This window comes from Atheta coriaria, unplaced genomic scaffold (assembly GCF_025399875.1).
Source record: "Atheta coriaria isolate IRGN ID8LTWV9N9 unplaced genomic scaffold, Caltech_Dcor_3.1 hic_scaffold_4_pilon, whole genome shotgun sequence".
Classification (NCBI taxonomy): Eukaryota; Metazoa; Arthropoda; class Insecta; order Coleoptera; family Staphylinidae; genus Dalotia; species Dalotia coriaria.
In genome coordinates, this window is record NW_027045446.1 from 7,412,260 (window position 1) to 7,440,142 (window position 27,883).

At 34.6% G+C, this 27,883-nt stretch overlaps 5 protein-coding genes across 5 annotated transcripts; 1 reads left to right on the forward strand and 4 right to left on the reverse strand.

The window, feature by feature from the left end:
- Nucleotides 1-4,623: 4,623 nt before the first annotated feature.
- LOC135791056 (major facilitator superfamily domain-containing protein 8-like) lies at nt 4,624-6,916 on the reverse strand. Its single transcript, XM_065301368.1, has 5 exons — nt 6,858-6,916; nt 6,163-6,359; nt 5,860-6,106; nt 5,003-5,802; nt 4,624-4,929 (listed from the first exon to the last, which is right to left on the reverse strand). Exons 2-5 carry the CDS (start codon nt 6,334-6,336, stop codon nt 4,675-4,677), a joined length of 1,476 nt encoding a protein of 491 aa, XP_065157440.1. The 5' UTR covers nt 6,337-6,359; nt 6,858-6,916; the 3' UTR covers nt 4,624-4,674.
- A 1,276-nt stretch (nt 6,917-8,192) lies between these two features.
- LOC135790560 (major facilitator superfamily domain-containing protein 8-like) lies at nt 8,193-10,730 on the reverse strand. The gene is made up of 4 exons (XM_065300794.1): nt 9,835-10,730; nt 9,543-9,783; nt 8,649-9,478; nt 8,193-8,582 (listed from the first exon to the last, which is right to left on the reverse strand). The coding sequence occupies exons 1-4, from the start codon at nt 9,991-9,993 to the stop codon at nt 8,235-8,237; spliced, it is 1,578 nt and encodes a 525-aa protein (XP_065156866.1). The 5' UTR covers nt 9,994-10,730; the 3' UTR covers nt 8,193-8,234.
- Nucleotides 10,731-10,880: 150 nt separating this feature from the next.
- Nucleotides 10,881-15,208, reverse strand: LOC135790559 (major facilitator superfamily domain-containing protein 8-like). Its single transcript, XM_065300793.1, is given in 6 exon segments — nt 10,881-12,051; nt 12,054-12,272; nt 12,275-12,592; nt 12,649-12,892; nt 12,951-13,184; nt 14,527-15,208. Coding segments are annotated over 5 exon segments (1,698 nt in total). The 5' UTR covers nt 13,176-13,184; nt 14,527-15,208; the 3' UTR covers nt 10,881-11,359.
- A 219-nt stretch (nt 15,209-15,427) lies between these two features.
- LOC135790446 (SCY1-like protein 2) lies at nt 15,428-18,714 on the reverse strand. The gene is given in 4 exon segments (XM_065300649.1): nt 15,428-16,504; nt 16,506-17,401; nt 17,470-18,296; nt 18,469-18,714. Coding segments are annotated over 4 exon segments (2,634 nt in total). The 5' UTR covers nt 18,608-18,714; the 3' UTR covers nt 15,428-15,732.
- Nucleotides 18,715-18,747: 33 nt separating this feature from the next.
- LOC135790447 (general transcription factor IIF subunit 1-like) lies at nt 18,748-20,920 on the forward strand. Its single transcript, XM_065300650.1, is given in 5 exon segments — nt 18,748-19,050; nt 19,112-19,287; nt 19,348-19,897; nt 19,900-20,525; nt 20,581-20,920. Coding segments are annotated over 5 exon segments (1,578 nt in total). The 5' UTR covers nt 18,748-19,029; the 3' UTR covers nt 20,786-20,920.
- Nucleotides 20,921-27,883: the final 6,963 nt, after the last annotated feature.

Genomic DNA, 27,883 nt, shown 5'->3' on the forward strand with positions numbered 1-27,883 from the left:
TACTTAAATAAACAATTAAGAATTAAATTATCTTTCAAAATCCAAAAACAGAATTTATAAATGCCAATGCCAGAGACAAAAATTATTTGGGTGGTTAAAGACCACGCGGTTGAAGTAAAAACAAGTTAAGTCAATAATGGATTTGATTTTCATATGGCTGAAGAAATGTGAGAACATACCTTGATGCAAAATAAATTTTTGCATGTATGTGTGTACAATCCGCGCTTAACGAATGCCGCACATCACTCGCGCACAATCGAAGGAGCATTTAGAAACATTACGTAATAACGCGACAAAAAATTAAGGAACTCCAAATATTGTAAAGAAAATGTGCGTCCAGATCACTTGACGACTAAAATAAGACTAACGTGATACGCAAGCCAACCGCGTGACGACCGTACAAAAATTGGAAGCGATAAGAAAACATGTTTGTTTGTAAAAACTAACATTTTCATTACATGCGGTAGTGCAGAACATGAGAAGAATTGAACTCGTACCATGCATGGAACTATTCATTTTTATTAAATTCTTAATCGGATTCTGAAGGATAATTTAATTCTACATCGTTTATTTCAGTAACTAACATTAACCGTTTAGACCCTATTTACTATATTTGAGAAAAATTCATTCGTTTTTCGTAAACCTTTTTGTTATTGACATAATCGCCAAAAAATTCGGCCCTGCTTTTCGACCGAGAAATATTTAAACACAATAGTTCGACCCTGTTCATTGACCAAAAAAATGTTAAGTAAAAAAGTTCAATCCTGTTTTTCGACCGAAAATATTTTAACAAAAAAAATTCGACCGAAAAAAATTTTAATAAAAAAAAATCGACAAAGAAAATTTTAACAAAAAAATTCAACCGAAAAAATTTTAACATAAAATTCGACCGAAAAAATTTTATGAAAAAAAGTTCGATCCTGTTTTTCGACCGAAAAAATTTTAACAAAAAAATACAACCGAAAAAATTTTAAGTAAAAAAGTTCGACTCTGTTCTTCGACCGAAAAATATTTATTACTCGTAAAACAAGTTTGACCCTGTTTTCGACCAAAAAATGAAATTTATTTGACAAAAATAGCGATATTCGAATAGTATTTTAAAACACTTTCATAAGGTTTATAAGGTTAAAGAGGTATGCATAGTATAAAGGGTTTCTCGAACATGACGTTAAGAAACTTCAAGAAAATCAATTAGTTCACGTGATACAAGGTGTTTTCCACACCATGTTTTTAAATTTTCCAAAAATTGCTCATTTTTGAAGAGTATTTTAGGGCACTTCCAAAAGGCCTGGAAGGTATAAAGAGAATGCATCGTGTAGACAAACTCCCTGACTCTCTTCTGGCGAAGAGAAACTAGCAGATAGTCATGTTTACGAGATACAGGGTGTTTTCTACACTATGTTTTCAAATTCCGAAAGAGCTGGAAGGTTGAAAAGGTATGCATCGTGTAGACAAACTCTCCGACTCTATTCTGGCGTGCAGAAACTCCAAAAAAGTCAATTATTTTCGGAGATATAGAGTGTTGTCCACTTCATCTTTTAAAACTTTTCCTAAAAATGCTGATTTTTGAAGGACATTTTAAGGAACTTCCGGAAGGGATGGAAGTTTGAATTGATATTCATCGAATAGATGAATTCTCTAACTCTATTTTGGTGTGGAGAAACTTTAAGAGAGTCAAAATTTCCTAAAATTGCTTATTTTTAAAGGGCATTTTAGGGCACTTCCGAAAGAGTTGGAAGGTTGGAGGGAATACATCGTATAGAAAAACTCTCTTGGTCTATTCTGGCGTAGAGAAACTCAAAGAAAGTCCATTAATTCACTAGATACACAGTGTTTTCCACACCATGTTTTTAAATTTTCCAAAAATTGTTCATTTTTGAAGGACAAAAAAAGGGTAGGTAGGAGGGGTATGCATCTTGTAGAGCTCTCCGGCTCTAACATGACGATAAAAAACGGAAAAAAGTGAATCAATGTACGAGATACTGGGCGTTTTCCACACCATATTTTTATAACGCTTCTTGAAACGGCTACTCTTTAATTGATATTAAAAATAATGATATACCTATACAACTATCGAAATAAAAACAAATGTATCTGCAGACACGCGAGTGAATAACGCGAATCAGCCACAGTATCAGCTGACAATCGGCCCGAAACAGTTAGCAGTCTGCTAAACTATCCTCTCTCCAGCTCCCCACGGCCAATATGGTGAAGGTCGTGCAGGTATAGACCGGATAATACGTAGTACCGTAATCTACTCTTCAATGCAATAAAAAGTATAAACAAATATACTTAGTAGTATTCACGACGAATACTACTCAATATACAATACATAATGTTAAATATATGGTAAAGTTTTTAAAGGAATTATATTAAGTTATGGAAATAAATTACGTAAAACCAATCAGAGTAATACAAGTTTTATCATCGATTCACGCACAAATCATTATCTACGTATATATATATTAGGGTGTCCGTTATTTCCCAAAATGGATTTTATTTTTCAGACGCCCCCCAAACTTTTAGATTTTGACTGCATCGGTCATTTCAGCCCTTAAGTTGATATTCTGAAGCCATTACCTAAATCATAATCCTTTTCCCATTTTAAAATAACGTAGGATTTTTGCACTTTACAGTTATTGTTTTTATCAAACAAATATAGCTAAAAATACCGCTGGAACCTGTTTGTCCGGGGTACGCGCTCTACAAAAAGGTCTGAATACTTTTCGATAAATCAACCCTGTAAAAATTGTTGGAATTAAGTCGCGTTGTCGATACGCGATTATTAACAACGTAAACTCTAGTTTCGATCAATTGATTATAGGTAGCGCAGTTAGAATTTACCATAAGTGATTATAAACTGTGTATATAACTTGTCGCAAAATAATAACTTTTACAGGAATGTTTTTAACCAAAAACCAAAGAGATCATTTTTGTAGAGGGTAAAAAATTTTGCGTTGAATATATCTTCATCGACTGTAGAGTTTATTTACTTTGGAGATAAAAAATTAAATACAAAGCAGGAGATACATATTTAAGCGAAGGATTATGATTTAGGCGCGGTTTAATAATATCAGGCCACAGAGCTGAAATCGTCTATCTTTTAGATCAAAATCTAAAAAGTTGAACATCTGTAAATAAAATCCTTTGAATAACATTTCTCTCGCAGATCGTGTTGGTGCACTATTTACATCATCAAATATTTGAATTATATTTTACCAATAGGGTACTGTGAAGGGTACTTAGCTATTTATAACTTAGTGCAATCGTACGCTTAACATCTCAAATCAGACGCTTGGATGAAAATCTAATTAAATTTTATTAAAGTGGCAGTTTTGCGCGGTTCTCGCTTTACTACAAGCGATGATTACTGAAAAATTAAAATACCTGCATCTCACCTGTGCAAATGCGTCGCCACGATGCCCGTTGGAAGTACCTATATGTAAAGTGATCCGACGGTCAGCGATATAAATCCCTTAACACACGGTACTTTATTTTTCCGTTTAATGAATATTTCGTACTCTAGCATTAGGAAAGCGTACACACTTTTTGATCACAAACTCACTTTCACGGCTAATTAAATCAATGCAATTTAATGTTAAAATCGCAAGAAATTTTACATGTTCTCGAGATACGCGCAGCTCAACCCAGCAACCGTGCGGGAATACTGCGGTGAAAACAAAAGCAACCTATAAAGCCAGCAGGTTGGTGCGCCCGACTGTGGCTGAAGCGTGCCGGACTATCGCAACACCGAATCGACCGAAAAACTTCTTTACGCTGTCGTGCGCGTGGACATGGGGCGTTGCGCGTGCAAACTGGAATGTTTGTCTTGATATTAAGGCTGTTTAATCTGGGAGAATACTACACAACACGTGTATAAAGTAACATTTAAATGAGGCGGTTCAGTACGAGCGTTCGAACAAAAACCTTGCACAGACAAAGTTAAGCCGAAGACTCCAAAATAACACTGTAAAACCCAGTACGGAGTTTTTGAATCCCCAGGGGCAGCTCAGCACGAGGGGCTGAACTACCCGGAAAAGAAAGAGAAATGTACACAGCGTTATTAATGAGCGTAGCCTTGGTCGATTGAGGTTAGGTAGCTGAGTCGCATGGGATGGCTGTTAGTATCAAGTGGAGTTCGTAATAAATGCGTTTACTCATACCTTGTAGCAGTAGTTTTGGGGTGAACTGAAATACTGTACCGATGTAGTTCTGTCGTACCTTGTAGCAGTAATTTTGCAAAATGGAATACCGTGTACCGATGTAGTGTGATGCTGGCACAAAACGGAAATGAGATGAGTTCGTGAAAAAATTTAGTTGGTACCCCAACCGTTCATCCTCGCGAGGGGAGTCCGTAGTTGGCTGGCACCCCAGTAGTTCGTCCCATGAGGGGAGTCCGTGGTGTTGGCTGGCACCCTAGTAGTTTGTCGTGGCGAGGGGAGCTCGTGGCTCCACCCCTAACGGTGACTTTGTGAGTCATTTGGTGGCCTGATCGTGTCAAAAATTGGCGGAGGGTGATTCTTCTAGGATTTCATGCTTATAGTATTTGTTTGCTAAAGGGCTTATATGTATTCAAGAAAGAAATGATTATTTTTTAATGTTAAAGTTTTAACAACACGCATATAATATTAAACATTTATTAACGAAAATAATTGCTTCAGATTCTAATCATTATTATTTAATAATTTCGTTCATTTCTTTGCCGTTTTGATCAATCATTTCGCAACTTTCTTCAACTGAATTAACTGAACCTTTCTGGGTCCAGTGTTTAATCGCCCATAAAGTGGCCACAATGAGTCCAATAAAAACAAAGTTCGAAATGAGCATAGTAATACGATTTCCCACCAAAACGTATAGATACGACAGAACAACCGGACTTAAAATCCTTGCCAAGCCCGAAAATGATGTCATAAAACCCATCCAGGTACCCTTAATTGAGCAAAAATAAAAAGAAGCATTAATTATTTCTAACCACCCTCAAAAACGCATATAAAAAACAAACCTGCTGTTTTGTTCCAAGAACTTGAGAAAATTTTGTGTAGATAATTGTGATGGCCCACGAGTATCCAAAATTATCCAAAACATTACTCAGAATAAACTGGAGCTGAGACATTTGCTTCTCATCCATGCACCATTCTTGGGACCACTGAGGACAGCCTTGCTCTGTTTGATTTACGGCTGTGACAACAGTACTACTCACAGATGGGTACATCAAAAACCGTCCCACAATCATTATAAGAAACCCAAGATACATAACATCCATTTCTCCAAACTTTTTACAGCACATATCCAAGACTGCGATGGCGACTAAAGACACAATTGCCCCGCCTGTCATAATATACGAGTTAAATTGTAGGGCATCTGGGCGATTCATCGCAAACCCATCCATAACAATCGGTGTGCCCAACACTTTCAAATATAGGTAATTACAAATTAACCAGAATTGTAAAAATATAAAAATCCACGCAATAAGTTTGTAGTTTTGATTTAGACTCGTACTACTACTCGTAGATGTTTCCATGTGACGCACATCTTTATGTTGAAATATTGCAGGCAAGAAAATGATAATGTTGATGACAATTGTTATCAACGCCAGCCAACCAATTGAAGTGTACATGTCAATCCTTACATATCCTCCAAATATAGTGAACCCATTTTCTTTAAGTGGTACCATCAAGGATTGCAATAATGGGCCGCAAGCAAATGCCACAGTTTGAAGACCTGTCAGGATGGACACAGCCTTTCGACGTTCAGATCTCAACGTGGATTCCGCAATATATCCACGAGCTAATCCAATATTGACTAGAAATATCTATTATTAATACAATGAATTGTTGAATTTACATGCATTCAAATTACTATCATGCATTCCAGTCATAAACCGAGCAAATAGAAACCAATTTCTTCTACTATCCCGATGAATCAAAGGTAAGCTGACATAAATGATATAATGGACAGCACCGCAGATTAAAGTAAAAAGAAATGGCGTGCGACATGATTTCAGTGAGTTTGACCATTTTCCAAATAACGGGCAGAATAATGTAGTTCCAATAGCACCAATTGCAGCTAAATAACCCAGAAATTGTTTATCTGCAGAAGAATCTAACTAAAAACACTCCTTCAATAATAATAAAAATAAAAAATATTCTAACAAATACTTACATGGTTTAAATATGGCCATAAACTGACAAGCATCACGCTGTAATATAAGGAACTGCTTGTTATCGTAAAATATATAACATAATGTGAAATTTTTCGATAGCGATATTCTTGTGGTGATTCAATATGCGATTTCTCGGCTTCATTGGATATTGGTAATAGTTTCGATTCGTTCATGTTGCCTGCACTGTAGCTTGTAGCTTGAACAATAAAAACGGTTAGATAATGAACTAGCAACTTAGATTTTAAATTATATTATGCGTATCACTTTTGTAAATTAACATAACAAAAGATAAGTTTGCACAAATGTGAATTATGATTATTAGTTTAGCTCCAGACAAAAGTAAACATGCACATTAACAGATCTCTACCCGCATCGGGTGTCCTTATTCATACCATCGTGATCGATAATTTGTTTATCTTTTGACGCAAAATAGATTTCTTTGAGATAAATCAACCAATTAAAAGTTTATTTATAAATAGTTAGTAAAGACGAGATATCGAGTTTTACAGACGAACTATTTAGGTCATGTAACCTAAATCACTTCAAGTCACTTGTATTGCACAAAACTAATCTCGTTAATTCAATAGTTTTCCACAATTAAGAAATTGTAAAATCATATAACTTCGTAATTATAACTGGCTGACCTTGAAATAAATATTTTTTATTTGAATTGAACGTAAATGTCCATACTCACTCCTTAATTCAAAGCAATAAGCGCATCTACGTATGTTTAATATAACACTGAATAAATAGTATTAAGTGCAACAGTTTTCACTACTTTCAACTGCTCGAAACGACGCCGGCTGGCAGACTGACAATGACTTAGTAAACCAACAATTAAACAACAATATAAAAGTATATTTAAAACAAGTCGATAGTTATAAAACCAATGACAAAACGATTACGCCGCCACACAACGAGAACAGTTAAAATGTTTAAATTTTTCGCACTGAAACAAAAAAATGTTATCAGTTTATTGGGCAGTTATCTAATTCAGTTTTAAATGCTTTTTAAAAGTATTTATTTTTATTAATCTGATCAATATTTATTTATTTCATATATACAATTCACAATATAAACAAAACATAGTAATTCCATAGTCATCACGCATTGCTCACAATTTCGATGGTGTTTGTTTGCGTTCTGGCTTGTTTGTTCAACAAATTATTATCACTGGCGGGTTCACCGCCGGCCGTCTCATCGTCAACTGTAGACTCCTTACCCGGTTTATCTTCTTGGAGCTGTTCCTTTGCGTCATCGATATCATTATTCTTATTAATAAATAGGTGATGGGATGTTTTCATTACAAATATTGAGATAAGCGCAAACATCGTATTTGTTACTATTGTAACAGTTCGTGGACCGTATTGTTCATACAAAAACGTAATGAAAACCGGAGATGTAATCCTTGCCAGACTACCAAATGCCGTTAGGAAACCCATCCATGTGCCCTTGAAATATTTTTTGGTTATTTTAAAATATAAATCGTCCTCATAACGTTTAACATACTTGTTTTTTGGAGCCTAACACCTGTGAGAATATAGTCATAGTCAAAGTAATGGCGATTGCATATCCAACATTCTCTAAAGCATTCCCTCGTTTTTATTTGAATTGAACGTAAATGTCCATACTCACTCCTTAATTCAAAGCAATAAGCGCATCTACGTATGTTTAATATATTAACACTGAATAAATAGTATTAAATGATTAAGATTACAACAGTTTTCACTACTTTCAACTGCTCGAAACGACGCCGGCTGGCAGACTGACAATGACTTAGTAAACCAACAATTAAACAACAATATAAAAATATATTTAAAAACAAGTCGATAGTTATAAAACCAATGACAAAAACGATTACACTTCGCCACACAACGAGAACAGTTAAAATGTTTAAATTTTTTCGCACTGAAACAAAAAAAAATGTTATCAGTTTATTGAACTAGTTATCTAATTCCAGTTTTAAATGCTTTTTTTAAAAGTATTTATTTTTTGTTAAATCACAGTCAATATTTATTTATTTCCTATATACAATTCACAATATAAACAAAACATAGTAATTCCATAGTCATCACGCATTGCTCACAATTTCGATGGTGTTTGTTTGCGTTCTGGCTTGTTTGTTCAACAAATTATTATCGCTGGCGGGTTCATCGCCGGCCGTCTCATCGTCAACTGTAGACTCCTTACCCGGTTTATCTTCCTGGAGCTGTTCCTTTGCGTCATCGATATCATTATTCTTATTAATAAATAGGTGATGAGATGTTTTCATTACAAATATTGAGATAAGCGCAAACATCGTATTCGTTACTATTGTAACAGTTCGTGGACCGTATTGTTCATACAAAAACGTAATGAAAACCGGAGATGTAATCCTTGCCAGACTACCAAATGCCGTTAGGAAACCCATCCATGTTCCCTAGAAATATTTTTTAGTTATTTTAACATAAATAATAAATAAATAATTTTATTAAATTAAACATACTTGTTTTTTGGAGCCTAACACCTGTGAGAATATAGTCATAGTCAAAGTAATGGCGATTGCATATCCAACATTCTCTAAAGCATTCCCTAAAATAAATTGAAAGAAAAATATCTTTCCTTCGCCAGCACACCATTGTTGACTCAAAGGACATCCAACATATTCGGTGTTACTGAGTTCAGTCTCGTTCAAACTCACATCGTTATAAGTAACAACTGTTTCATTAGTAAACGGATAGAAACAGAATCTTCCTATTATCATAAGTAGTAAAGAAAATATCAACAACGTTATTTCACTAAAGAATTTGCTGACTGGATTAATCAGCAAGATGGAAACAAAAGAAATCGCAGCTCCTACAATGACGACAATTGAATTTAATGCCATTGCTCGTGCTCTAGTCATAGCGTATTCATCCATCACCAATGGAGTTCCCAAGACTTTCAAAAACATAAAATTGAAAGTCAATGAGAAATTCAGCAGAATAAAGAGCATTGCTAATATTTTATAGTTCTTTGATCGATAGACGTCTTTCTCAGGTGAAATTTCTTCACGCTTATTCATTGGATGTTCTTGAAACACTGATGGCATAAACAAGAGCATGTTGATGACAGATATTATCAATCCAATCCAACCTACAGCGGTGTACATGTCTAGTTTCAAAGTGTTTGGGATTAACCATACTCCAGTTTCTCCAAAAGGGATGGTCATGGATTGGATTGCTGGTCCAAGAGCAAATGATACTGTTGCACATGATGAAAGAATGGTTACCACTTTCCGGCGTTCTTTTACTAAAGTTGTTGAAGAGACGTGCGAGCGACACAAAGCAAAATTTGCTGTTAACAAAAAAGCATTATAATAAAACAAAAGTATTAACATAAATAGTCACGTAAGTCTTACAGGAACCAACGCCCGCTAAAAATCTAGACGCTAACATCCAGTACTTCTTATGTGGAAAAATCTCTAATGTTGCATAGATTAAATGAGATAATAGCAGGACCACTAGACTAACAATAAATGGCACTCTGCTAGAGTTAAGTTTGTTGCTCCACCAACCAATCAATGGCGAGAATATTGTTTGCCCAAGAGCACTTGCACCTACTAGATATCCCAAGAAGCTTTTACCGGCTGATGGATCAATCTACAAATATATACATTACAAAATAGGTAACATTTTAGGTTATGTTCGTACTTTAACTAAATATGGCCATATCCCAATTAATATCGTACTATACGAAATGACAACGTTGAATTGTGTGAAGAAAACAATAAAATGTGATCGCGCACGCTCTTCATATTCCTCTTCAGTTTCATACTCGCTCTTTTTTCCATATTTACAACAAAGCCCCATTTTTGCACTTTAAATATGACAATTTATGCCAATTATATTTTGATACTATGATTGTAACTACATAATGCTGTTTGTTCGTTTTATTTCTGAATGTGCACTAGTATACTACTATTATTAAGCGCGGAACCCGTTGAATTTGCCAGAACTAGACTTTCCAAGATATTTTCGTCATTCGATTACACTTGTACACGACCTAAGAGACGCTGAAAATTTCCACTGTGTTCACTCACAAGCGGCGTGTCGCCCTCGAAAACAATTTCTTGCTTAATCACTCATTTCGTTACGTGTAAGATGGCTTACTTGGGCAATGATAAGACGTTTTTTAACACTCGCATGTTTACAATTGAATTAACCAAAACTACACCTCACATAAAAGGCTTTACATTGTGTCTAATACATTAAAATTAAAGTCACGTAACTTAAGTCAACGAAGGTTTAACAACTATTTTTACTTGCATCATGACACTACATCACAGACAATAATGATATTATAATAAAGTTTCGCTTTCATCCGCACGAATGCGAACAATTTCCATTGTCGTTATCGCACAACGCGTCTTTGTAGTTTACTCTGGATGATACGAGCGCGGTCCGATAATTGTAATAACGATGACAATGCACACGCGCTGTTAAACCGCTTTAAACTTTGGCTTTCAATGCTCTAAACGCTTTGAACGTCTCCGACATGAATCGTATTGCACATGATTTAACATTTTCCGAGCGCGGTGGGCCGAATATATAGCAAATTTCGTGTCGTCGTATCTTTTTATGCCGGTTGTTTATTTTGGGAACGCCACCGGCCGAATTTCGAGGAGTTCGTTAATCAAATCGCAAACACGATTTCATTGTGTTCAAAAAACATTTCATACATATTCAATTTACACGAATTATAAACTTAAATTTTTATTTTTTTTTATTTTACCAGTTTCTGTATAAAAAATACAAAGTTCATTGCATTGTTGATTTTTACATGTAAAGTCACCGACACATGTCGAATATTCATGCCTTTCACTTGAGCTCTTCAAATAAACAATTTATGACTTAAAATATACAATCTATTTATTTTTAAACAAATATATCTATATTTGATGAAATCACTCTGTTTTATGATTCTATTTATGCGTGTTTAATTTGGAATTTGAATTCAAAGTTTTATTTGTAAAAATAAAAAGTGATGTAACTTGCCTGAATTATTTATGAAATTAATAATCTTTATCGTTGTTGGTTTTACATGTCTCATTAAGTCATGATATGAATATAAGTACATTTTTGGCACGATTCCTAACAATAACATTACGTATGGTAGAATTATACCGATTTGTCTTTGTCATACTAGCGTCAGTAATATAATATTTTATAAATTTGTTTAGTTTGCAATCTCATTGACATTCGGTAATGAAACCGTAACAAAATTATTCAACTCAGTCGCTTCTTCAACATCCTCTTTAACCTTTTCTTTTACTTCCAGTTTATCGGTAAAAAACACCAACCAAATCATAGAAACAATCATCATTACTGCTGTAAATCCAAAAGTCCAATAAGTACCGAACTCGGTGTAGATGTAAGTAACAAATACAGGTCCCATGACACGGGAGAGACATCCTGCGCCTGTGAGTAATCCCATCCACACACCTTGCGGACGAGGTCCAAGAATCTTCGAGAAGATTGTTTGAATCAACGTCACACCAATCGGATATCCAAAACAAGTAAAAATATAGCCGGCTATGAACTGTGTGAGTGTCATTGCATTGGTATATTCACACCACTTTTGACTTGATGGACACCCCAATAATTCAATAGTCTCAAGAGTATTATTACAGGAAATTTCATCTTTCAAAATTCCAAGAGGAACTGTAGTCACATTCAAATAATCTAATGTGGTGTCTACATATGTCTCATTAACAATTGGCAAAAATGTTGTATTATCACATTGATTTAGAACTCTTAAAGAATCATCATAGATCACAGGTGGAGCATCCCCCATTGGAATATGCACGAGGCGTCCCACTACCATGAAGAAGAACCCGCACCAGATCATAACTTTATGTTCTGGGAACTTCCAGTAAGTGGCGATATCATCATGAAGCAAATAATAGAAATAATCCCGCCAATAAACATCATAATACCCATATATTTTAAAGACTCGCTTTTCGTCCACGCAAATTGATCCATCGTCAAGGAGGTTCCAAGAGTTTCCAGTAACATAAAATTGAATACGAGAACAAAGAAAGCGATGATTAGAGTCCACGCTGACAAATAATCCGGAGCATCATATGTGTCTTTTCAGTGCTGACACCCTGTTTCAACATAGCTTCTTTCGTTGCAATGCGACGTTCCTTAAAGAATCTGGGCATAAAGAGGCAAAAATTGAAGATGGACATCACAACGTTGATCCAACCGCAGGCAGTGTACATGTCTAGCTTAATAAAGTTCTTAATCAGCCAGAAACCATGGTTACCAAGAGGTACAACACTAGTTTGGATCGCCGGGCCTATAACAAAGCCCAATACTTGAGCTAAGGAGATCATAGAGACTGCTTTGGTTCGTTCTGTAAATCTTGTTGCAGCAGAGACGTAAGATCGACATGGTGCTATACAAGCTGTAAATTAAATCAATCAATAATTTAATCAAGAAATACATTGGTCTGAACCATACCTGAACTGACCCCAACCAATAATCTAGTAAACAACATCCAATATTTTCGATGATCTGCAACTACTTCTAGAGACGAATACATAGCGCTGGCAATAGTAAAAACCGCCAGGGACGACATGACAGGCAGTCTTATGGAACCCAGTTTGTTGCTCCACCAGCCAAACAAGGGTGAAAGCAACATTTGGGCAAACGGATTCGCTGCTACCACGTAACCCATAAACTCTTTTCCCGCGGTAGGATCAAGCTAGAATAAATAAACCTCATAGATCCGTGTAAAATAAATAGTTTAAATTATAACTCACTCTATCTAAATATGGCCAGACACCGGTCAGAATAATACCGAAACCGAGCGATATCAGAAACATGGTGAAATAAATAATATAAATGGAAAACCATCGTTCTTTGTACTCGGCATCGGTTTCCAAACCATCGTCAATCCATCCCGATGGCGGAGTGTTGTTCTTTGAACTGTCTTTGGGAGTTTGTTTGGAATCATACCATTTCTTCGCTTTCTTCCAGAGATCCATTGTGTTCCACTGAAAAAAACGTTTTTTTTACACTTTCAACCTTTAAACCTAAAGATGTCGTGTGGAATGTAATGTGTCCATGTGTAAACACTATAATAACTCACTTTGTTATAAATATTTTTAATGTTTATTAAACACGCATATTTAAACGTCTATTTATGGATAACGTTCCACACATACTGACCGTAAATTTACTATATAAAAAGTGAGTAGAGGGATAACAAAGGGAATAAAGGTTGTAAACCGATATGAAGGGCATCCCTATTTTATTTTGGTAGAGAAAGGTGCAACCAACTTTAAAGTACGGTTCAAATTAGGGGAACAATTTCTACCTGAAGGCCATTGTATGTCTGGGCTCATAAAATGCACTAGAATCGTTGTATATTCGATTTTTACGAGTAAATGACCAATAAAACTTTTAAAAAAGCTGAATTTAGTTTTTTTATATTATTATTTCTGTTTGTCACCATGAATAGTTTTATGATAGGTTATATCAAAATTACAATAAAAATTACAATCGAAATAACTTATAGATTGTAGCATAACAAGTACAGAGATTATGGCAATATATTGTTTGCAAAATGATTAACTAACATAGACTGATAAATATAATTGGAGTTCTGTTTGCGCGCAAACAACTGAAGTACTTATATTAAAGTGAGGCATACTATTAATCAGTAAAATTACATGTTTGCGAACTAGAGAGAAAGATTTCAAGGCGACCACATATCTAATAACGTACACAACAATTTCTAATATGATTTAAAGCGTTGCTTACCCGTGGATGACTACCACAAGACAAGTTAAACAATGTTAAACAAGGTCAATTTTATTCGAAGTATAAATCATCAATATTATTGTAAAAACGGATCTTTATACAAAAACAATTTACTTTCACAATGAAAACGGTTACGCATAATTTCGATTATGAATAATATTAAAGATTTAAGCATGGTAAACACGATGGGCGCAAATAATAATTTAACTAATTTGTATGCATACCGCACAATAAACAACCGGACGCAGTTTATTATCTCGGAAGTATATATTAATGTGTATCGTCATTAGTTACATTTCAACAAGTACAACTCTTATATTAAAACCAACAGAGGACTCTCCAAAACTTGACTTTTAACAAACAAATTTTTAAAAAATATACATAGTTAGAAAGCATGTTGTATGCATAAATTACCATCCAAATGTGTGGAATGCGAAGATAAAACACGAATGCATAATATATGTGCTGAATTTTGTTTTAGATATCGGAAACACTACATGTAAACTGTGCAAATTGTCATAGTAATTATTGTGTTGTACAAAATACCGTATGACGATCTCATATGCCACTTACCTTTGTCTATTTATATCACGTTCAGTATTGATGTCCCCACCTGTGAGAAATTGATTGAATTACACCTCAAAATATTCTTTTTATTGAACGTTAATTGCGTGCAGTGTCTGTTATAACTTGAATTAATTCTGATGTGTTAATCATCCCACATTGCACTTCGGTTATCACGCATTTTATCTGACTCAGAATTAACTTTAGTTTACTCATTTATCACAAATACATTGTATTATTGTTCACAACACGCACTGTCGAGGACGCTAAGCAGCACACCGACACGTTCCGCACCATAACTATAAATAAATTAAAAACATTTTGATAATTTTATTTTTATTGTTGACGGGTCGTTTGTTTTCGATGATGGTGTGGTAAGCGCACAACTGCATCAACTCCACACGACACGAAAGTGGAGTCAAGTGAGTCAAGTCAAGTCCATGTGACTTAAGTTTGGATGTGGTGTATGTGGAACGCACGACTTTCTTTGTGACCGGCCTAGACCCCGCGACTCGTCGGTTACACACTCAAACTGATACCGGTCGAGCGAGCGACGGCACTAAGCGAGTGAAACTTATAATTATTGATGGGATGATACAACTCTCATTGAGACGGTTTTTGTTTGATAAGTGCCAAACCACTCGGTGTTCTCGTGCTCGACTGAGTTGAGCCAAGCGAGTTATTTCAAACTGGCTCAAGCACCTAGCTCCTACATATGCAAAACAAAACATAAACATAGCCATGTGTACTGAGCGAATGTGTATAAGTAACCATTACTTAAGTCAAATAAAATAAGTTGCAGGTATCTAACGTAGGCAACCAATAGTACTACAGTCACATACAACAGTCAATATTTCACTTTGTATTTTACACCAAAACTTGCAATATTAATGAGAAAAGAATGTTTGAATTTCATTTCGAATGTTACAGTTTCTTCAAAAGCTACTCTATAATTTAATTACATAATTACAATGTTGTATAATAGCATAATTTCATGGATAAATTCAAAAATATTCAGTACAAGCGCGCCGCACCGAACTAATTCTTCCCTATTATCATAATAAATAGTCAACAATTAATGAACACTGATCAGTTCACATCACAAATGCTCAATACTTCAACGACGCATCACATTGCAAACATTTCTCAACCGGTTTCGTCAAAATGTAAAATTTAAGCGATACAAACACGAAAGTTATAATACATGAACATTATTCAACTAAGCAGATCCATGATATCGTCTTTACTCAACGCGTTGCTTTTATTTGTGTTATTCGGAGGCGATTGAATCAAGGGCTGATTGGACATCATTTGATTCATTGGCGTTCGACCGCCCATCGCAGGCGCATTTACTGAATTTGGTAACAGATTATCAAGAGCACTCCAGTTTTTACTCTGTCCATTCATAGGAGTAGGACTTGCCCATTGCATACTTTGTGAATTAGACATGTTTTGGGCTGGAGACTGCCACATGGGTGCTGGTGCTTTATTCCAGTTGCTTCCGTTTGTGTTCTGCATGGAATTTATGCCCATCACAGGTTGCATTTTTAACGATTGCGGTGACTGCATGTTCATTGCTGTCGGGAATGTCATTGATGTGGGAATTGCAGGCTTTGATATTAAATCATTACCAATCATACTGAGAGAACTTAACGAATTTAGCGAATTCATTGAATTCAATGGCGTTTTTGACTGTGGCGGGCTTGAAATCTGTGGAATGATATTCTTGGGCAATTCTTGAGTTAAATCTTTAGGTTGCACAACTCTGGAAACATTCGATACTGGCGCTGGATCCAACGGTGACTGATTCTGCAACACTTTCATCGTTTCCTGTTGCTGCGACAATTTTTGTTTGTCTTGAAGTGATAAAGAAGGTGAGGTAGTTGAAGATGACATAAAGTTATCTAAACCAAGACCATTAAATGCGGAATGAAGTTGCACGCCATTGGTACTCGTAGGTGATGCCACCTCGGGCATGGTAGCCTCAAAGTTTTCGCTCTTGCTGGACGGAATTTAACTGTTCTAATTTCGTACGATGTTCAGTCTCAACTAAACTAAACATTTGCTTCACCAATGCCACCAAAGCATTAAACTGTGATAAATTCAATCCATTTTCTATGCATAAAGGCATCAAAAATGGTAGAACACGCGTCGCCATTACTTCCTTACTAATACCCAGCTTTTTATGATTTAACGCAAGTTTATAAATACCTAAGATGCCCATCAAAACAGCCGGCTCTCTCGATGGTATCTGTGTTAAAAACGGCAACACCTCATCCAGTACCAGCCACTTGTCAAGGTGTTCCAGCAGACGGCCAATGCATAATAAACAATTTACACGTACGGAGAGATTTGCCGTAGAAAGACATAACTTTTTGATACGTGGCAACAAATGATTCTTAACATTGGCATGATCTATAAGACCGGCAAATGTAGGTAGAATCGACAAACACAGTTCATGAATCTGAGGTGTGTCTGCATCCAAACCACGGTACAACATTGGTAAAACATGCTGTTGTACATCTTCAGCCGGTGTCAGCTTCAACATCAACTCCATTCGTTGCAAGAAAATTAACAGAATTTGCACGGGATCTGTTAGTTTCATCACGGGTTTTAAAAACGGTAGAATATACTTGACGAATTCTTTTTGACTGCAGTGTTGTGCAATGTCAAGAATGTTCGGTAGCACGAAGGGTACCATCGCAGGTTGAGTCAAGTCACGTACCAAACAAGGAAATACTCGTTGAAGACGCACTCTTTGGGGTAGTTTGGCTAAAGATTCAGGGAGTCCTTTGTAAAACTGTGATTTTTGTAAATTATCCCATTGCAAGAGCGAATCCAAGTAGTTGAGAGTTTTTACACCAACATCTTCAAAGTATGGAATCTAGAAAATAAATAAACATAATGTTGCTTCTTTGTACTGTCAAAAATAATTTTATAACAAAATCGTACCTTAATAAATTGATGTGCATCCGGCCTCAACTCTGGAGTAACATGCAACATTAACTTAACATATTCTTTGAGAGCTTCCGGCACAGGTGACAATTTCGATGCCGGTAAATTTTTAAGCTGGCCAACTCTTCCTCGAAACTGTTGTATATCCCTTACAGGCATAACACTCACATGACTAGGTGAATAAAGTGCAAAAGCAACCATTCCCAACGAAAACAAGTCGCTCGCCGCTGATTGAGTCTGACTCACGATACATTCCGGCGCTAGATAATCTAAAGTCGGCTGTGCAACATTTGGCAACGATGGTACGAACTCATCTAATGGATAATGTGGCGGAGCATTCGCCGCACTTGTGTTATGCACGCAAAAATCAAAACCGAAGATTTTCCACGCGCCCTGGTGGTTTATAATGATTGTTTCAGGGCAGATATTTTTATGGAGAAGTTTCATGTCATTGTGCAGAAAGGCGAGGCCTTCGCCCACTTGCAACAGGCCGTATTTAATCTCAATGTCATAGAATTTGTAATCAGCCATATTGTGAGACTGGGGCATGTTGTATGTTTCACCAAGAACATTTGCCAAGCTGGCAAATACCGGCTCGGTAGCAAACGCTAAACTTTCCCTGCTTTCCTCCAGTGGATGTTGAACAGTAAGCACTTGTGGATGTCTAATTTTAGTTAGTTGAGTTACTCCTCGCCTCAATACTTCCAGGATTATATCACGGTCAGTTTTACTGTATTTGTCCAGCTGGCGTTTTTCAAATACAAAGATTGACGCTTCTTGTTTGGTGGATTTCTTTGTTCCTCTGTAGATTTTCCACAGCAATCCTTGTAATTAAAACAACATATTATTGTAGAAAATGTTATAATATAATATATAAGAAAACTTAACTAATTTTTACCATGTAATTTACACAAGATAAAGTTTACAACTTTGCTAAGGTATTTATTAATCATTTAATGCAACTACGTAAGTAGAGTAATAAAAACCTAAATGTACCTGATCCTCCAGATGCAATGTGTTCATTTGCATCGAATTCGCGAGTCACTGGATTTCCTGGCAGCACCCCTGACAATTGTGATGCTGCGCTGCTCACAGAACTGCTCACTTGCGACACAAATTTATTAAAAACCTCCATTATGTGCAACTATTTGTTAATTAGAAATAAACTAAACAAGTGAAAATTGTTTGTATTCAGTGCAGGAGAAATGACTTAAATGACTCATCCAGATGTCAACCTCAACACCTGTGACATTTCGATTCACTTTGAAGGTATGCAACCATATTTACAATTTAAACTTATTACAAGTAATATTTAGTTTTAGATAGAAGTTAAAATATCTTAAATTATATTCTCTATTTTGTAATTATTATTCATCTATTTTTATTTTTACTACAGCCAAGACTAGAGTTCTTGCATAATAAAATTAAAAATCAAGCAATCACCAGTAAAAGTTATAACCTCTGATTTTGTTCTCTGGCCAACACTCTGGATTGCACTCTTTGAGCAGATAATTTCTCATATTTTTGTTTTATATAAGTATTGTAAAGCTTTTAAACATGTCGTCAAATTCTAATCCTGTAAGTACTCTCAATAAGCTTTTAATAATACATTTTAAATCAAAATTATATATTTTTGCAGCGAACAACTGTTAAAGAATATTCCATCATTGTGCCCAAAAATGTAAATAAAAAATATCATGTAATGAGATTTAATTCTACCCTTGGGGTAGAGTTTGATAAATGGAGTCAGGTGAAAATGGAGAGAGAAAATAACATGAGAGAGTTCAAAGGAACCCATGAAGAAGAACATCCAAAGTATGAATTCTAAAATCCATCATTTAAAAGAGAAATTTAATATTTACTGTGTATTTGTAGGTTTGGTGCAGGTTCTGAGTTTGGTAGAGAAGCAAAGGAGGAAGCTCGACGTAAAAAATTAGGAATAATACCCAAAAAGTACAAACCTGACAATCAGCCATGGATTCTAAAATCATCTGGCAGTACTGTGAAGAAATTCAAAGGCATTAGAGAGGGTGGTGTTTCTGAGAATGCTGCTTATTATGTATTTACACATGCTGCTAATAATGTGATACAAGCATTTCCACTTAATGAATGGTACAAATTTCAACCCATTCAAAGATACAAAGCTTTGTCAGCTGAAGAAGCTGAACAGGAGTTTAGCAAGAGGAATCAACACTTGAACTTCTTCTCTCTTATGTTGCGTAAACGGCTGAAGGGTGAAGATGACACAGTTTTAGATGGAGAAGGTGAGGATGGTAAAGGAAAAGGTAAAAAGACAAGTAAATCTAAGGAATTGAAAATATCTGAAATGGATGAATGGATGGAAACATCAGATGATGACTCAGATGATGAAGAAGATGGTGAGAAACAAGATGATGAGGATAAAGCAGACAAGAAAAAGAAGAAGGAAAGAAATTGGATGTCAAGAAGAAGAAAAAGAAGCGTGATACAGATGGTGAAGCATTTGAAGACTCTGATGATGGCGATGGTGAAGGACGAGAATTAGATTATATCACTGATAGTTCTGATAGTGAACCAGAAACCTCTAAGCTCGAAGGTGTAGCAGATGAGAAAGGTCTTAAGAAGTTGTTGAACTCAGACGAAGAGGAGGACAGCGACAGTGATAAGTCCGAAAAGGATGAGAACGATGAAGACAAAGAGAAGTCTGATGAGAAAGAAGACAAACCCAAGGAGTCTTCTAAGAGTAAGAGTAAAAAAAGCAAGAAGGATTCGAAGAAAGATGATAAGAAAGATAAAAAGGATGACAACAGCGATTTTAGTTCAGACAGTTCAACAGACGAAGAAGTAACGAAGAAAAAAGCGGCACAGAAGTCGAAAAAGAACAAAGGTGAGAAACCTGCTGAAGAAAAACCAAAACCTGAGAAGGAGGTTGATAGTCCGAATAGTTCTCGATCAGGTAGTCCCACGCTTGAGAGTAATAAAAGGAAAATGGATGGTGCAGTTGCAGGTGGATCGGGACTACCACAAAAGAAATCTAAGATGGAGCCTGTTGTTAATTATATTCCTGGAGCAAGGTATGTTTTAATTTAATTAAATTATACAAAATACTAAAATTATGTTTATTTTTAGTGAATCTGGTATAACTGAAGATGCAGTACGTAAGTATTTGATGCGGAAGCCAATGACTACTACAGAGTTGCTTCAAAAGTTCAAATCGAAGAAGACTGGACTTTCCAGCGAGCAGTTGGTAAATATTATGACGCAAATATTGAAGAAGATCAATCCTGTCAAGCAGATGCTCAAAGGGAAGATGTATTTGTCCATTAAGTCATAGGGAAAGCTAGATTTAGCTGAATTATGGAACATGAATGCCTTATTTTATTGTTCTACTTTACTTATTACTTTTATTCATTTGTGTTAAGAATTTTGTTTTAATGATTGGGATAGAATAAAAAATTACAAAAACCAATTATTAACGCAGTTTATGTTAGCCGTAAGCTCTTAATCCGCTGAGCACTATCCAAATAAGCCTGACGACAGGAACCTAGAGGACTGCGATTGGAGTGCTGATCGACTCAGGCACGACTGAGCGCGGTGCGCACTGCGTGCTCGCCTTTTGTACCTGCGGCCAACCGTGAAAAAATGTTTTAGTAAACGCGTCAGCAGGAGTTAAGTGTGTGATGCGCGCAAGGGTACAAGTCGTGGACGCCTGTAGGGAACTGGTTCAGCTGTGAGAGGAAGATACTTATTTCTCCTAAGTAATTTATACATATTTAAAGGATATAATTAATTATTTCCATTTTATAGTGCTTTGTGTTAGTTATTTTGTTGTTTGGACATGTTTCGTCTAATCATTTCGCATTTTTTACTGCCACAGTACTGAGTACTTACGTTAACTCAATAAAAATCATTATTTAAAGAATAGTGGAGCGAACTTGCAATGAACTTATCTACCATATCGTCTTTGGACCGGAAACTATATTTGAATATAATTGGATTGGAGTCTTCCTTGTAAATTAATCTTGTTATTCGATTTCTTCATTAATCTTATCATCTTAGCATTTCCTTGCATCTTGCTTATTGTCTAGCCAATGCACCCTGGGATAATATTTGCCAGGATCTAATTAGTGTTACGACGGGCAAGCATAACATCACCGCACCTAATTAGCGATAATTAATGCGTTCTGCATTACCTCTGTGCCACCTTCGCAGGCGCTGGCATTGTTCCTTCGCGAGCGCGCGCTGTTTGATGCATCTGACACGATGCAGCTCGCATTTCGCATTTCGTTTAACGGCAGCAAATAATTTTATATCATATTATCAACTTTTATTTCTCATATTATCTAATTATGTTAGTTTTAGTAACGAGCAATCATAATCTAAAATATATATTCCCTAGAATAAGTAAAGAAGTTATTAAATATTAATTAAAAGTTTAAACAACAAATAAAAGTTATTATAAGATAAATTTCAATGTTTTAAAACACAATTTTTGTTTAATTTAATATAAAAACGCAATAAATAATTAAAATTGTTTTGTTTATATTGAATTCATGCGGTAAAATAATCAGGTTTGGTTAGCACTCTATATGAAAACAAAATCTGTCACACGATGCACTTTATTGCAATTACTTTTAATGCACTGAATTTAATATTGCGGATGCGCTGGGCTAATAAGAAATTACTCAGCTGGCTGCCTGCAATAAACAAGTTCCTGTTTGAGGCTAGGATATCTGGGCTACCTGATAAAATTAACGGCAAATTTAATGACAATATAATAGTGTTAGTGACAGACAAGCAATTCTCAAAGAATTATTTATAGAAATCTTGTATTTTTTGCAAAATTCAAAGATAAAAAAAATTAAACTGACATTTTTGCCACAAACATTGTTTTACATCAGGTAAAGCAGTATTTCACTAGTTATAAAATGATATATAAATGTTAATAAACTAATGATACAAGTTGATAGCGCAACAAGTGGAGACAAACGATTTAAAACCTTCTGGCCGCCCATACGACTAATTTACAAACCTGTTGAAGAGATTATCCATCACTGCACGACTGACTAGACACAGCGCAAATAATCCATTTGCAATCGGTTGATTGACATGAAGCGCATCGCGTCCGCCATCCCTGTAAGCTGGTATGGCGGCAGCGGTGGCGGCGGCGGCATAGCAGTTCAACGGCAGTCGGCTGGCGGCCGCGTCTCGTAAAGCATGGCCCGAGCATCGCCGCGATCGCGTTCGTAGTAAATGGTAGTGCGCGTAGTTCCGCTCGCAGTTTTAGCTTCATAATAATTATCTTTAATATTTAGGACATTTTAAGGTGTAGTTGCTTAACTAGTGTTTTGGTTACGTGCTCTCTCATCGACCAATTTTGGAAGCGCCGAAGGAAGTTTCGTAGTTTTTTGTAGTTTGAGCAACACGTGCGTGAGTCCGTCTGCCGCCGACGGACTTCTTCGTTCGCGAGTGCCAGCAATGCCTACGCGAGATTATGATTTCAACAATTTTTAAAGCGCAACTAATTAACGTACAAAGTAAGTCAAAGGAATAAATTTTGCATCTAAAAATTCACTACAGATTTAACAATGTCCGCACAAACAAAATTATAATTTTTTAAGAAATAAATTACAAAATTTTGACTAAAACTATGTTTATTCATTTAAGAATATTCAAAAAATTTATTTTCCGACAAAATTTTATTGCACGTAATTCTTAAATTCTATAAATTTATAAAACATGCAAAAATGAAAACTATGCACTCAAATTAAAACCTAAATATTTTTGAAACATTGCATTTACGCAAAATGCTAGGCATAACCCGTCGCTCGTTGAACAAAACTCATTAAAAGTTTGTTTCAAATGCGAAGCATCGAAAAAAGAATCGCTGAGTTCAAAATGAGCGCGCAAGAAAAAACATCATTATGTGATGTGAAATAATTTACTTAATTAAAAATGTGTTTCTTTTAACTTTTTGTCTTGTGATTTTTCATTTTGCGAGTGTCGTGTCAAGACAGCCAATTCTAACTTGGTTTAAGATTACCTAATTTAATTTTTAGTTAATTAGAAAAATAAAAATAGAAAAATATAGTAAAACACGTTTTTGTCTCTAACATCAAGCGTGAATATCTAGGTAGTATGGAATGTAGGTATTGTGTAATTTAATTTGATTGAACAGATGCGAGAATTTAATAAAACAATATTATCACGTGACTCATATTATTATTGATTTGATTGACGAGCAAAATTCCAAATTGAGTTTGCTTTATTATCACAGGTTATTTGTTATCTGCAAAATTAATTTAAATTGTATTTTACATTACGTTATTCGATTTGATGGAACTTTTCTATTTTAACTTTAAAACAACGCAATTTATTACAATCCATTTTTTGTCACTTATTTTTATTATCAATAATAATTCTAGGATCAAATCAATAATATATTCCATGATTTGATAATAATTTTCTATTAAATTTAACAATTGAAATTATATGCGCAAATAAATTGATTAAATTAATTAAAATTCAATTTCGAAAGCATGTAGATCAGTATTTAATGTAATCAACGTTTTACAGAACATATGGATACTGACAATGCTTGTGAGAATTTGCTCATATTTTCAAATTTTACGCATAGAGCACAAAGCACTAATTTGGTTTTGAGAGAAATTTATAGTCTATAAATACGCGAGGATGAATTGTATTATTATTAATTACCAACATAATACTAAGCTCAAAATAATAAGCGATTCTATTAAATGAAATCAAAAGGTACGCAACTTTACAAAATTCAATAAATTTATTTTTAGGATAATTTGAGGAATGTAGAATATTCATTATATATTATTATATATTTGCATTGCACGTTTAAAACTACATTAATTTAAATTTTTTTCTCTTTGTTAGTTAATCTATAATTTCATTTATGGTAAAATTTCAATACCAGTATAGTTTCGGTCGAAAATTTTATTCACGCTCGATTGATTTGTTTTATTTTTATTTTACTTGCATCAAATAAAAAGTTCGCTTTGGAGATTTGCACTGCAGCATCCACAAGCAAAACCGGCAAAATCCTCTTCCGCTCACATCCAATATGATTCGATTCAACTGGGTGCATAAAACTAGGAAGCGCGTGCTTTGAGCCAATAATCTTTCAATAAATAATTTATTTTTGCATGTTTTTTTTTTAACGAAAACATAAAACGTAATGTAATTGAACTCAGACAGTGTTGATATACCATTGAAACAATAAAATGTTTACGTAAATGCTACAAATATTTGATTAACTATGCATTTTTGTTTGTTTTGGCTAACCTATCTTCTAAATTAAAATACGCGTTTATCAACAAACATATTTTATTTATTTACAAAAAAATAGTGTTAATGAACGAATATGTAAAGTTTGAATGAAAACGTAATGACGACACGAATGGAAGCACTACAATGACATTCAAACGAATTAAAATTGTATCAGAATTTGATTCTGACCCAAATTTCTTTTATTAAATTAGTTAATGCAATAATAAATTATTTGTTTTGAATGTCGATACGTGACTTAATCAAATTTCCATCTACGCCGCCTAATGAAATATTAAAATGCTTGTTTATTGCCTCCTTGACTTTCAACTTTAAAAATTCAGCAAAAACATGCTCGTCAAACCTTTGTCAAAAAACCGTCAGCGCCTTCAAAGTAACTTAGCGTCCGCCACATTAATTCTAGCGCTCGCATGTTCGAAGCTGTCTGGAAAAACCAAGTTGGCAAAACTTTGCGTTAATAAAGTTATTGCATGTCGAAAGTGAAGCCTGACTGTGAGCTTATTTGAATAACTTAGAAACAGGCGGAGCTGCTTTCTGATGCAAACATTTTGATCAGTTCGATTGACAAACCATATTGTCATATTTCCCTAACTTACCGTTGAGTATAGCAAACTTGTGGCTTTTTAAAATTTATGATAAACAATGCAAGTATTACAACTTCGCGGTAATTTCCAATTCATATTGAAATGCAAATCATTATAACAATTTATATCTATACTATAGAAATAAGTCGCAAATCTGTTGGTAAGTGCATAACTCAACAAACGTACAAAACCAATTTGGCCAATTCTTTTTTAAATGTTTCTTAAAAATCCAAGGATAGTTTTTATAGCTGAAAAATTTGAATAATTGCTGAAAGCCTCAAAAGGCAAAGCCTCCCTTTCTATAATTATAAAAGTTGACATTGAAATTCAATCATAGTTATAGTTAAATAGTTGAACTGAGATGGCGCACTGAAGTGTATATTTATAATTTTATTTATATAATTATTATATACAATTATTTATATAATTACTTTTAAAATAAAATTGCGAAGCTCATTGATAGAATTGACAATATATTATGTCTAGAACAAGGAAGTAAAAACGAATTACATTTTGTTTAACACTACTGACGAAGCCGGGCAAAAGCTACAGTTCAATATAAAAACAATATTGTTAGTTATAGCATTTATAACTCTAGAACAGTGCAGCAGATTTTGATAATCTGCTGATTGGTTAGATTTGTCTCGCCCCTGAATAATAATAGCAGAATAACTACTAAAAATAGCAAAAATAATGTTTGAAAGCGTTAAATAAGAGATGACATTTGGTATAGAGATACAAATTATAGTTATACTTAAATAATTTAACTATAATTAACGAGATGGCGCTAAAGGGCATTATTGCTGTAAGTTCTCATTTATTTAAAATAAATTTCAGTATATCTTATTGATGGAATCGACACATGAGTGCTATGTGTTTTTTTACTACCTACGTATGAGTATAAATTTCAATATAACTCACTACAAATTAACATAACCTAAAATTTACATTTGAACTTTATTTATGTAATAGAGTTATTGTAGTAAATCGTACATATATTTTTTCTGTTATTTTTAATGTAATTTTTATATTCTGATTCTCTGCACTAATCAGAACATAACCTGACTCCCCTACCTAAATTACAATAATGAAACAAGTGTTCAAATTGCGTCAATTCATATAACATTATGCAATACGTAAAACCGTCTATGTGCTCTCTGACTCTGCAGGTCCCACCGCTTTCAACAGGTATGAACGTGACTCATCAAGCCTTTGCGCTGGATTTCAAGAATGCCGGGTGAGTTAATTAAAATCGTGCCTTACTGCACGGACGGCATTCCTAAAAAGGAAGGGACAATATTTGATTTATGCTAACAATTTGCTTACATTTTAATGGAATGAAATTTCGCCAAACAAAAATATCCAAACAAACTGAATTTAAATTAAATTAAATGTAAATATATTCCATAATTATGCAAGACTTGCAAAGTCATCACTTCAACTTTTTAACTATTATAATCATTAATACTTTTTATTGTTTTTTAAAATTATTCTTACGTATTAGTTTTTAACTAAATGTATCCTATATTTTTCTCTAATATTTTATCAACCTCTATACAAAAATATAGTAAAATATATTGAGTGGTTATGGAGTATAAAGTGAGCACACATACAAAATATAAAAGATTTTTAATAATACACATTTATCTTATAATGATTTTATTACTTCTAGTTGAAAATAAGGAAGTTAATTATGTCCCCTCAATAATAATAAAGTTTTCTTGGTTATTATGTCAAGTTGTAGCAATTTGAGTAGCAATTATGTAAATATTGCAAAGGTTGTGACTTGATTACGCCGGATTGCAGTTAATTAGACCTAATTGCACTCGCGCGCGAGTTTGAGACACAACAAGTCCGATTGAGAATGAAAATTCTTGGAAAACTTGCGTGACAATTTCACTAAGAGAGTTGTTTATGAATCAAAAATGGCATTATTGTAATCTACTTATTTATTCTTCTACTTTTGCAAGAAAACAGTTAACATGCTTTTATTGTTTAAACATAAGTCTAATTTTACATAAATTTAATTGAAATTTTCAGTAAGTATGATTTAAGTAGGTATTAATGAAGCAAATTTAAATAACGCGGATTCCTATCAATTCAATGAAGTGTTGAAACTCCAGTTTGAATGCGTAAGGCGAAAATCCACGAAAGTGAAACGCAGAAGTTGGAGTTGCACGAGACAGCGCAGAAGAAAGTGAAAAGATGTACGCAGATTGAAAGCGGTCCTTACATAAAGAAATCCGGTGCCCGCCGGCGTCCCTCGTAATTACCTATAACGTCAAAGGGAGATGCGGACATTCGTCGACTTGGATTCGCGCACGAATCCGAAATTATGCGAATTCCGGCGGCTTGTAACTTGGTTACCCAACTAGGACACTTTTGCGAATGGGGTGAGAGGCGCAAAGATGCTTTGATCCTGTCTGCTTAGCCAGCACAACCTGAAATACAAATAGAAACACACAAATAAAATAAGTGTAAATGAGATAATTATAAAATTTTACGAAGATATTAAATTAACTGATAGAAAA

Coding starts and splice junctions, on each gene's coding strand:
- LOC135791056 (XM_065301368.1), bottom strand. CDS start 6,336: ATGAACGAATCGAAACTATTACCAATATCCAATGAAGCCGAGAAATCG. Junction 5,803..5,859: donor TATGACTGGAATGCATGATA/GTAATTTGAATG, acceptor AGATATTTCTAG/TCAATATTGGATTAGCTCGT. Junction 4,930..5,002: donor TTCTTGGAACAAAACAGCAG/GTTTGTTTTTTA, acceptor TGCTCAATTAAG/GGTACCTGGATGGGTTTTAT.
- LOC135790560 (XM_065300794.1), bottom strand. CDS start 9,993: ATGGGGCTTTGTTGTAAATATGGAAAAAAGAGCGAGTATGAAACTGAA. Junction 9,784..9,834: donor TATGGCCATATTTAGTTAAA/GTACGAACATAA, acceptor ATATATTTGTAG/ATTGATCCATCAGCCGGTAA. Junction 8,583..8,648: donor TGTTAGGCTCCAAAAAACAA/GTATGTTTAATT, acceptor AAATATTTCTAG/GGAACATGGATGGGTTTCCT.